At 36.1% G+C, this 12,475-nt stretch overlaps 1 protein-coding gene across 1 annotated transcript in view; it reads right to left on the bottom strand.

The window, feature by feature from the left end:
- The window catches only part of WDSUB1 (WD repeat, sterile alpha motif and U-box domain containing 1), a 59,127-nt gene extending 52,306 nt beyond the window's left edge, over positions 1 to 6,821 (bottom strand). Inside the window, exons 1-3 of the mRNA XM_023528485.1 lie at positions 6,358 to 6,821; positions 4,128 to 4,549; positions 2,371 to 2,555 (exon numbers count right to left, since the gene is read on the bottom strand). Of these exons, the coding sequence (XP_023384253.1) occupies positions 2,371 to 2,555; positions 4,128 to 4,525 (583 nt within the window). The 5' untranslated portion in view covers positions 4,526 to 4,549; positions 6,358 to 6,821. The remainder of the gene's footprint in view (positions 1 to 2,370; positions 2,556 to 4,127; positions 4,550 to 6,357) is intronic.
- Positions 6,822 to 12,475: the final 5,654 nt, after the last annotated feature.

Genomic DNA, 12,475 nt, shown 5'->3' with positions numbered 1-12,475 from the left:
TCGAGACACAGATTAGAATTATACTCAGAAATACTTTGAAATATATTTAAAAGGCACGTTAAGGCTGTGGGTATTATACTTATTTTCTATTTTTATTTTCTATTAGCTTTAGGTATGCAGCACAATGATTAGACATTTATAAAAGTTACGAAGTGATCCTCCCGATTACTCTAGTTGCAATTTTTCATCCATACCTTTTTCTTTTTTCCATCAGAGTTGACATTCAGTATTGGTTTATATTAGTTTCAGGTGTAGAGCATAGACAATTATATAATTTATGAAGTGATCCCCCTGATTAGTAGCCATCTGGCACTATACATTATTGACCATATTCCCTGTGCTGTACTCCACATTCCCATTACTATTTTATACCTACTAATTTGTATTTCTCAATCTCTTTGCCTTTTCACTCAGCTCTCCAATCCCCATGTAGCAACTCCCATGTAGCAACGACCAGTTTGTTTTCTGTATCTATGAGTCTGTTTTGTTTTTGTTTGTTCATCTATTTTGTTCCTCAGGTTCTACATATAAATGAAATAATTTGGTATTTGTCTTTCTCTGACGTATTTCCCTTAGCACAATATCCTCTAGGTCTGTATATGTTGTTGTAAATGGTTAAGATTCCCTTATTTATGGCTGAGTAATATTTCATTGTATATATATGTACATACATATATATATACTATAACTTCTTTTTCCAATCATCTATTGATGGGCACTTAGGTTGCTTCCGTATCTTGGCTATTGTAAATAGTGTTGCAGTGAATATATGGGTACATAAATCTTTTCAAATTAGTGTTTTGGTTTTCTTTGGATAAATACCCAAAAGTGCAATTGCTGGGTCATCAGGTAATTCTATTTTTAATTTTTTGAGGAACCTCCACACTGTCTCCCATAGTGGCTGTAGCACATAATGTTAAAACATTAAAAAAAATTTTTCAACAAATCACTAAAAGGAATCTTATTCATCAATCTACATTTCAAAGCCTTCTATGTACCAGGCACTGTGAATAAAACAGACACAGGCTCTGCCCTGTTGGAGATTTAATGATGTCTAGGAAAAACATTAAATGTGATCTATATAAATATATAATTAAACTTGACACTTCTCTAAGTACTGTAAAAGTATGCAAATAAAAGATTATCAAAACGATTTAGATTGAGTGCAGGTGGTAAGAGTAAGGGAGACTCACCTCAAGTGGGTTTTGGGGTTTTTTTTTTTTTTTTTTTTTTGAAGTGTTTTTTTTCTTTAAGCTGAAATCTAAAGGATGACTAAGACCGAACAGGGTGAAGGGTCCACATGTAAAACCGTTGGAAAAACCTTAGAAACATTTAAGGAATGAAAAGAGGCCAGTGTGGCAAAAGAATGCATGAGGCCGAGTGTGATTTGAGATGAGTCAGGGAAACAGAACATGTAAGGTACTTACAGGCTTTGTGCTTTGGATGTGGTATTTGATCTTACTGTAATGTTTTTTTAACAAGCCATGATGGGTTTGAAATAGGTACTGCCAAAATCATTCTGCTACTCTCTGGACCTGAGCTGTCCAATAAGGCAGTGACTAGCCAAATATGGGGCTACAGAACACTTGAAATGTGGCTAGCTCCAACTGAGATGTGACATGATATACACACCAGATTTCAAAGATGTACCAAAAAATAGTAAAATATCTTATTTTTATCATCGATTATTGAAATATTTTAGGTATACTGGATAAAATACATAATATATACTTCACCTACTAGAAAAATTTAACTTTACATATGTAGCTCACATTATATTTCTATAGGACAGCACTGGTCTGGCAACGAGATCAGAAGAGGACAAAATCAGAAATTTCATCTTAACATAGAAGATGAAAATAAAAGGAAACTTTCCAATTCAGCGTATCTATTTAAAACAGAGTCTACATTAGGGAGTTTTTTATTCTTTTGCTAAAAACTAATTGTGATGCCAAACACCTTATTTTACAAATTTAGCTTTTGGAAGATTAAATAAGTAAATGGAAAATGTAAATGCTGTTTCCAATTTTTTTAATTTCACACTTCTGTTTGAATATCAACACACTGCATTTAAAAAAATCGCAGTACAACCAATAGGGTTAAGTCCTCTAAATTACCCTATTTAATTAATCCAGATCTACTGTACCAAGTTGCATCATCCCCTACATACATTCAAGAACCTGATTTTCCTATATATTTCTTTGAAATTTCATTTTGAACAACAAAAATACAAAGGAGAAAGACGATTCCTTAAAAGAAATGAATTAAAAGGGCTTTGTTTTACTAATGATGAAATGAAAATGAATAAAAGAACCAAGTCATATACAAAGTACAAATAGGATTCACTAATGCTTAAAAGAATAAACTAACCAGAAACTGGCTGTGAAGAAAAGTCGCAGCAGGTAATTCCAAGATCATGTGCTTTTTCACTATATAGACACCTCATTTTATCATCCCACACGGTTAAATCTCCACATGAAGAGCCAGTGACAAAGATAATTCCATTAGGAGAAAATGCACAGGCCACCAAGGAGCCATCCTTAACACTACCAGATCTGGAATAAAAGCGGAAAATGGAGGTTTTCACTTCAGAGCATCTTTTACCTTATATCACAATCTCTAACAGCAGCTTGATAAATGGCTGTCACAGAACGGGAAAGAAAGAGCAATAGATGCCTATAGAAATAAAATATAATTTATATGTTATAAACTGAGATGTGCTTTCTAAAAATAATAGGATTTAAACATTATCTCACCATGTTCAAGCCTAAACTATAGGGATCCAAACCAAAGTTCACATTTGTTCATATTTTTCCATGTAGCGAGTCAGTATGAACACATTAAAATCTTCAAAACTTAACGAAAGCAATAATAACCAACAATATCAACTATAGTCATATATTTAAAAAAAGATGAAACTATTTTAATTGAAAAAAACATGTTATTGGGGTCAAAACCACTTTCAGAATCACCCAGAAGCAACAGTAAGGCCTTTCATCTTCAAATATAAATTCTTTATGAAAAGAAAATGCTGTGAGCAAGTTAAAATTATCTTGGGAAGATAAAGAAGCACTATGATACTGTGCTAACGATATTATTTTCTCAATTAGGAAAAACAAACTAGTAAAAAACCAACAGTTAGTGTGGTGTCCCATCCGTACTTAAATCTATTGCAGAGTATCACTTTACACTATTAATTACATACATTTGGGTAGTAATGCTGTAGAGGCAGAATTTACCACCTGATAAAGATTCCTTAGCTGACAGCTGTAACTTAGACATTTTTATTCTTTGTGCTTTCTCTTTAAACTGTTCATTAACCACCACTTGAAACACATCACCTTTTAACCAAAGACCTAAACCTAAATGAGCAACAATTGTACTCGGAATGGTATTGGGGATTGGGAGAGAGGGTACATTAGGCTATTTTAATTGGTAACATTTAAATGTTTATGGTTTTTAAAGTACCTAATGTCACTGAACTGTATATCTTCTCATTTAAAAATGGTAAATTTTATGTTATAAACATTTCGCATATACAGAAAAGTATGTGATTTTAATGGTGGTAAATTGTAACGGAACATATTCATTTAAATCAATTGATATATTTTTATCCAAAAGGAGTTTTTCAGGTGTTGTGTTTGATTTGGAAATGATAATACAACACCACACTAACCACAAGGTTCTTTCTTGTGGGCTTGCTCATTCAACCAGCAAGAACTCTCATCAGGAAATGGCTGTGTCTCTTAGATAAGTCTCACCTACCGTTACTTCACTATTAAGAACACTTGAGCCACAAGCTACAAAAACAAAACCTAAAATTACTAATCTTATTCAAAAGACTTTTGCCCCTCACAGTAAAAAAATTCATAAAAGTCTAACAAGATTAACCCTTATTTTACAAAAGGTTGAAAATTCTTAAAACACTCAGAGCCAAGCAAATCTACTTCAAGAATCATACTAAACATCTGTTTTTATGACCATGAGAAGACAGCTCAAAATATTTTTCCTTGTGATGTCTGAAAATTATCTGATTCTTAAAGTCATCAAAATATTCTTCCTGATTTTTTTTTTTTTGGTAGACCTATTAAAAGTATTGAAAACAGGAACGGTTTAAATATGCATACCTATGTAACTTGTATGACTGCGCATTCCACAAAACAACAGTTCCATCAGCTGCCCCTGATACCAAACGGGTGGAGTCTGGGGAAAAGCGGCAAACTCTCACAGGGCTCCCACTGGGCTGTTCCATCACTGCCAGCATCTGTCCATTTTGAGTATTCCAAAGGGCAGTGGTACCATCTGTTGAACATGAAGCCAAAATATGTCCCGAAGGGGAGAAACAGCAGCAGTGGACAGCATAGGTATGAAACTTCAAAGGAGAGAGTGGCAGTTCCGTAAAGTCACTTAGGGAGTACAGGCGAATTGTTTTGTCCAAAGAGGAAGTAGCCAAGAGGGAAGAGGAGAAGGCACAGCAGTTGACATCATCGCTATGATCAGCTAATGTGTGAATTAGTTTCACCATGTTCTTTATTTGAAGTAAAATATCCTGCAATTTTTAAATAGATTAAGGTTACTTCATCCTAGAAAGCAAATAAATTCAACTCAAATCCATATAAAAACGCCAAAATTGATTTAAGAATTTGCTCAATAAAAGCTCCTACATATTTTTAAAGGACAATCTATTATACCAGGGATATTGAGAAATAAAATTTATAAGACTACCACCTCTGATAATCAGTCACCATTGCCACACCAATAAAGCTCTGTTAACTCCTAAAAAAGAACTTTGTTGGATAACTTCAAACTGATTTGACACTGAACATCAGAAACCTCAGGTATTTCATCTTTGAAGCCTTTCCCTCAACTCATTATTTCTCCTTGCTGCCTCATTCCAGATCTGCTAGCTCAAAAAGATTTTTCACTATTTTAACAAACTGTCTCAGTGGCTCTTTCCACAGGTTGGAACCAAGGCTATTGCTCTGTCTTTAAGATGCAGAACTGTAGGGTTCACTCAGAAAAACTAGTTTCATTCAAAATTTAAGTGGCGGTGTTGTAAACCATGTCATGGTTTGTCATCTTGTGTGATAAAGAATAAAATGACATGAGATCTGAGGTGAAGAACCAAGTTAATAAATGCAGGAAACCAAGACAAGGAAACCAAAGACAGTGGCAAAATGGACTTAGCCAGACGGCACTTAAAAACAAAAGTTACAGGTTTAGAATAAAATCCAAATTCCTCACCATGGTTTACAAAATTCTCTATGATCTGGCCCTTTCCTGCCACTTTCCCTCTCCCTCACTTATTTACAGCCTCCCCGGTCAAACAGATTCCAGTCTTCTATTTCATAAAGTGGTGTTGTTGTTTTTATTATTATTTTTTTATGTTGAAATTCTCTTCCCTGGCTTATTGGGATCCTATTTCTCTCAGATCTCAATTTCAGTGTTCTTCCTCGGAGAGGGATTCCCAGTCTAAAACAGCCACTCTCTAGCCGAGCACATTACCCTATTTTAATCCTCAAGTAGCAATTACCACCAGCTGGTGTACTTATTTGTCTACCCCACCCCCATTTAAAATGCAATCTCTAAAGGAGTAGAGATCTTGTCTACCTGGCTCATTTCTGTACCCACAGCATGTAAAACAATGTCAGACGCCTACTGTGCTTAAATAAATATTTGTTGAATATTTATATTTTCCCAAATCCAGTTAGGTTCTGGCCTTTAAATTTTATATAAACATAATACAAAATGATTGGAAAATTTAAGATAAAACTATTATTTAAAAAAAAATCTCAGTGGAAAAATCGTGTAAAAAGAGGTAATTCATAACCAGCCCTGAAGATAGGTATAACCTGGGATTGTAGAACTCACAGGCTGTTATTCTAATCTTATTTACAGAAATCTCAACATACAAAAAGATGGAGCCTTTTCTCATTTTTCATCTTACCCCTAAAGTTAGGCCTTTTTTTCAAACACGCTCCAATAAAGCCTAAACAAAAATACGCGAAAAACCTGGATTATCGCCTGTATTACTGCACTGAAAACAAGCAAGATCAGGTGGTGCTTTTTAGCGAACTCCCAAATCCCAACTGTGCAAGTGCACACAGGTAATTTTCCAAACTAACTTCGGCGCCCACACCCTTGTGGCCCGAGCTCCCTTTGCAGTTCGAGGCCATTTTATTCTGAAAAGCACTCAAGCCTCGGAGTGTGGCCTTCACGAAGGCCTCGGCTGTCACATCAGCTGCTCGATCCCCGGGCAAACCCGGTCAACTCGCCTGTGTCAACACACGCATCCTCACCTAATCCAAAGCAAACGCGAAATGTGCCAAGAACCCCAAAATAAAGTTCGTGACTTACTCCCCCCTCACGCAGGGATCAAGAATTTGCCCAACTCTGAGAGCCAGACGGGCCTCTGCGGTCTGGTGACCCAGGCGGGAAGGCGGCCTCGGAGCCCGGCGCTCACTCCACGGCCGGTGGGGTGCCGGGCCTTTCCCGGCACGGGGCTGCAGCACAACCGTGCCTCGCTCCAGTTAAGGTCCAGGCCCGTCCTTATCGCGCACTTAAACCCAGATGAAGCGAAACCGAGGGCTCAGACGCTGGCAGGTGGGAGTTCCCCCAGTTGTACTCCCCACCTGCAGCTGCTGCTGCTGAACTGGCCCATGGGCGCAGACCCATTCACTTCAAAGCCAAGCCGCGCTCGGGATCCGCCCTCAGGTGCTCCGCGAGCGGCGTGAGCCACGTGACCCGCAGGTAAGGCGGGCGGGGCTGGCGCCCGAGCAAACCCAGAAGCGAAAGGAGAGGCCCCGCCCCCAGGGACGGACTGCGCTGCGGCGCATGCGTGCCCTCCGGCTCTGCAGTGAGGAGGTGTCTAAGTTCTGGCTCTAGAACCAAGATGAGTCCAGACGCGGGAAACACCTTTAACTGCAAAGTTTTCCAAGTTGAGGAAGCTGAGGTCTAGCGAGTGCCTGAAATGTGGTTTTAAAGGAAGCATTGTATCAACTATCCGGTTATTCCAGCTCAAACTTTGTGAATCTCCTTCCTCTTCCACAGTCCTCCACCCTAATCTGTGTGTTCTCTCACTAACCTCCTTGATTGGTCTTTTCTGTTTAGGCTAGCTCTACCCGCAGTAGTCCATCACTGGATGTCTTCTGCCATCACCTTTACGCTCAGGTTTCCCAAATCTCTATTTCCAGGCCAGGCTCCTTGCTCCTGAGTCCCACTCCTGAAGTTCCTGCCATCCACTGAACAGGTCTGAATAGATATTCTGATAAATGCATTTTTTTCCAGCCTTTCCAATTGTGTCTCCTAGGTTCACAGGTGGACCACAGTTTCCATGTGTAATTGACTACAAAGTGGTCTTGCCAATTCCTTTTGAAGTTAAAAATTGTCCAGGAAAAAGTTCTAACATGCTAATGCTTGTTAACTAAGTGCGTGACACAGTAAAGGACTATCTTCGGATGAAAATCAAAGATACCGATAGTTTTTATTTTTAACCCATGCAACTTCAGATTTTTCTTTAATGTGGAAATATTAAAAATTTATCAAGCTGAAGAAACCAAAGTCATATTTGAAAAGCAATAACATAAAATGCTCAAATTTAGAGATGAAATTCAGGTAGCTGGAAATGATTTGTAATGAAAAAAAGCAAAAGGAAAAGAGATCAAAATTCATGATTTAGAGATGCTACCGTGGTTTTTAAATTAACGAGTGCTTCATGATTGAGACTTTGAATGCCTGATTACATGCCACAGTACTCCCAAAACAGTATTTTTCTAAAAAAAAATTTTGATTGTAAAAATAATTCTCTGTAAAAAATATAAATAAGAAAAATAGCCAATAACCACACCACTAAAAGATAACCAACTCAGAACATTTTCTTTCAGTCTTTCACTCAGATAATTATTAATTTTACGAAGTCCTGCAAACTTTTAAAACTTATATCCTGAGCATTTTCCATATCTAAAATTTCTTCAGTATCTTATTTTTTCTGCCTAATGGTCCACACTTCCAAAAACATGTAATAATTTGACATTTTTCCTGTTGTTAGATGGTTGTTTCAATATTTTTGTGATTAAATGGCTTGGCATGTAAACCTTTATCTACATCCATGAACATTTACTAAGAAAATTGTTGAGATGGAATTATTGGGCATACGAGTGTACAGTTTCTTAATAAATATTGCCATATTGTATTCAAAGAGGTTGTATGGTTTACACTCTCAGCAATATTTGGTTGTACCTGTTTCTCCACATTCTTGACAGACGAGTAATTTTTTTTAATCTTTACTAATTTGATGAGTAAAATTAGTTGTAAGTCTTTAAGTAAAATCTGTAAAAGAAAACTCTGCCTACATATGCCAATAGTTTAGCTTGGAGACCTCAAGGCCAATATGGTCAACTTTGCCCGTCCTGCAGGGAAATGCAATTGTAGAAAGGGAAGCCTTATTGTAGTTGGTCTCAAGTGTACAAGTTCGCAATTTGGGAGATGTTAATTAAAATATCCTGCCAATATACTGGAGAAATATTGTAAGAATTTATAGATATCTTTGATCACATCAGTGAACTGGTTATCTCACAGGACAGAGTGTTAAAATAGTTGGAACTTTGACCTGGACATTAAAGATTTGAATACTCTTTGTTTAATTAGGTAACTGTGGTCAATAATTCTATTTTATCACTATCTTCTGTTTTTGCTCCTGTATTAATACTAAAGAATATAGAAAACAATTTTAAGTGGTATATTTAAAGAAAAACTGCTCAATTAAACAGTAAGCAATACATGTTCTCAAAATGCAATTGCAATGAGAGCAGAATAGGTGTGAATCAATTAGTGAGTTTAGAAATTACTAAAATATGTGGTAACCAAGAGCTCAAAGGAGAGAGATGATAGGCGCTGGAATAATTAGAAAAGGTGGCTGTTAAGAGGGTCTTAAATAGGCTTGAAGCGTGGACCAGCTGAGGAAATAGAGTTTTCATAGTAAATACTCGGATGTATGTGGGTGGTTTTACTTTGTGAACAAACCCCAGGCCAGAGTTTCCAGAACAGTTGGGCAGGGTAGAGTACAAAATGTACTAACTCTTTCATGTGTTCGTTTTCCAAAAATGCATCAAGCTGAACACAAACGATATGTGCATTTGTGTGTATTTATACTTCTATAAAAGTTTTTTAAAAAATATCCATGAGAATGTCGCAGGGATTCTCATACTGATGCAATCGTTCACTCTCTGCACCTGGTATCATCCACAGCACCACCTCTCGGCGCAGAACTCTGGGGATCTGAGACACTGTGGCTCGGGGAGTGTGCTGTTTCATTCTGTATAATGGAACAATCTCTGAATTCCCCTTGTCTTTCTCCAGTCAATAAATTTTACATCCTCTAACTGGCTGTCTTTCCACTAGCAAGTGATGAGCTGGGTGGAGTTCTTTGAGTTGGTGTTCCATACATATAAAGGAAGGACCCAGGGGCTGCCAAACAGAGAATGAGGAAGGCTCATGCCGGGCCTGTGAGAACTGCCTGATGGTAGAAAACTTACATGTGCCTGGAAGTAAGAATATTAAAAACAAATGTGATGACATGCATGACATTTGATATTCGGTATGTACTAAAGAGATTTTGCAGTTCCAACAAGGCCCTTTTTTTTTTGCCTTTGATACAAGACATATTTTTCTGGTTTATAGATTTCTAAATTCTAACTTCTCATAATTTAAATTTATTCTGCTGTCTCAAATTCTTCATTTTCCTTTATTTTCCACTACTTATTATTAATGCTCTTCTAGAGAATTCGAAATGTTAAAAATGCATTTTTGAAAATAAACCCATTTTTTTCAGATTCATGGTTTTTAATTACAAAAGAAGAAAATAGGACATTATTGAATCAATTCACTTAACAATAAATAGTCCAACGTACAGAACATGTGAATCATGTTTCCTATTCATTGTTCATTGTAGTCTGGAATGCCATAGTTTGATGATGCCAGTTTATGTCATACTGTAACATCCTATCAATTACCAACCAAAAGAGTTAGCTCTCTATTTAAACCTGATTGTTTGGTACCAATATTTTTCCAGCTTTTCACTAATGACTTTCAAACTAGTGAACTTATTTTTCCCTAAAGGAAATCAAGATCTTCCTTTAGTTTTGTTTTGTAACACAGACAGGGAACGGCACTTGTCATATTTAAAAGATGATGTCATACCTAATGTGGCAAATTACATTTTTCAACTTTGCAACTCACCCATCAAGAGGTGAGGCTATGTCCCTTCCCCTTAATTTGGGTGGGCTGTTGTGACTGCTTCAACTAATGGAGTATACTATATAACTCCCAAGACTAGGTCATAAAGTTGATACAGCTCTTGGGTCACTCTCCCTACTCACCCAGCCACTATGCTGTCAGGAGGCATCAAGGTTCATATAGCTTCCTTTATACTCTATGGATTTATTCTAATTTTTCCTAAGTGTTTTAAATTATGACTACATTGAAAAACAGAAGCTCTGTTGCTAATGTGTGTAATACACATGAAACCGTTTTTATTATTTTAAGGCAGGTATTTGAAATGATATCATGGAAGATTTACACGATGAAACAGATGCCATGATGTCATGGAAAACTTTTATCAATAAAAGACAATTTAACCAATTTAGGAACTAGTACCCTCAGGCATGAAATATTTTAAAAGAAAGCTTAATAGTAAACATTTAACAAATATTCAATACACAATCGGTGAATTTAGGTATACAACTTTTATAATTACCCATATCTTTCATATACTAAAGAAGTAAAATCACTCCCTAATGTCAACTATTGTTCTTTTGTGAGCCACTTTTAATCAATATAAGTCAATGTTGATTTTGCTCCAGAAAACTCTGAAATGGACCTTGGAACAGTATATTAATTAGATTCTAAAGCAATTCTGTACTCAAACCAGAACATTTACTCCCTAACCTAGTTCTGGTTTTAAATTATGTGCAGCTGTATTGTCCAAGTTTGCTTATGAGTGGTTCTGCAATGAGATTAAATGGCTAAATTAAGATACTGCAACAACGAAATGACCAAAATGTGAATATAAACTGCTTCTCATTATGAACTCTGCAAGGTGAAATCAAGGACCAAAGGTTAAATCTTTATGAAAATTTAAGTCCAAAGTTATAAAAATTCAAAGGAATTTAAGTTACATCAAATTATCTTGCCCAAGGGAAAATAACTCAGCATTTGTTTTTCTGATTTGTCTAGAGTCTTCCATGGTCATGTTTCTAGGACTGCCCAAAGCATTCATTCATTGTTTAAACATCTTGCCGAACTTGGCTTATCTAGGAAAATCATACCTGAGATAGATAATCCTCTATAAGACCAATATGTAACAGGCCTGAACTTTTTGTTTTGCCCCGGAAATTTTTAATATGCCTCCTCTGTCCTGTGACTTCCTAATTTCTCAGGCATATTCCCTTACGAAACAGGCAACATGTGTCCATACCTACAATAGCTGTATCACCTTGAAACACAACAGTGAGCCAGTGAGTGTTTTTAATCAGCTTAATTGACATAATTTACATGCCATACAATTCACTCATTTAAAGTATACAATTTATTTTTTAAACATATTTACAGAATTGTGCAAATATCACAATTTTAGAATGTTTTTGTTGTCTTTCCACTTTTTTGAAGGTATCATTTATAGCATAAATTTCTAATTTAGATAAAGTCCAATTTATCTGTTTTGTTCTTTTGTCACTTTGCCTAACCCAAGGTCACAGAGATTTATTCGTATGAATTCTTTTAAGAGTGTTTTAGTTTTGGCATTTACGTTTAGGTCTGTCATCCATTTTGAGTTAATTTTTGTATGTGGTCCAACTTTATTCTTTTGCGTGTGGGTATCCCGTTATTCCAGCATCATTTGTTAAAAAGACTTGTTTCCCCTTTGAATTGTCTTGGCATCCTTGTCAAAATCAATTGGACATAAAGATGAGGGTTTATTTCTGGACTCAGTTTTGTTCCACTGATTTATATGTCTCTCTCCTTATGCCAGCACCACATAGTCTTGATTAATGCAGCTTTCAGAGAATTTTTAAATTGCAAGTGTGAGTCCTCCAATGTTTTTTTTTTTTTCAAGATTGTTTTAGGTATTCTTGGTCCCTTGAATTTCCATATAAACTTTGTCAATTTCTGCCAAAAAGCCATCTGGGATTTTGATAGGCATTGTGTGGAATCTGTAGACCTGTTTGAGGATTATTGTCATATTAACAATATTGTCTTCCAATCCATAAACATGGTGTATCTTTCCTTTTATTTAGATTTTCTCTACTTACTTTCCACAATGTTTTAGTCTTTAGGGTACTCATTTGCACTTCTTTTGTTAGATTTATTTCCAAGTATTTTATTCTTGCCGATACTATTATAAATGAAATTGTTTTCTTAATTTCATTTTCCGATATTTTTTATTGCTAGTGTACAGAAATACAGTTGATTTTTTGTATAT

This window comes from Pteropus vampyrus, unplaced genomic scaffold (assembly GCF_000151845.1).
Source record: "Pteropus vampyrus isolate Shadow unplaced genomic scaffold, Pvam_2.0 Scaffold2, whole genome shotgun sequence".
NCBI lineage: Eukaryota > Metazoa > Chordata > Mammalia > Chiroptera > Pteropodidae > Pteropus > Pteropus vampyrus.
This window is presented reverse-complemented; position numbering and strand designations above follow the sequence as displayed.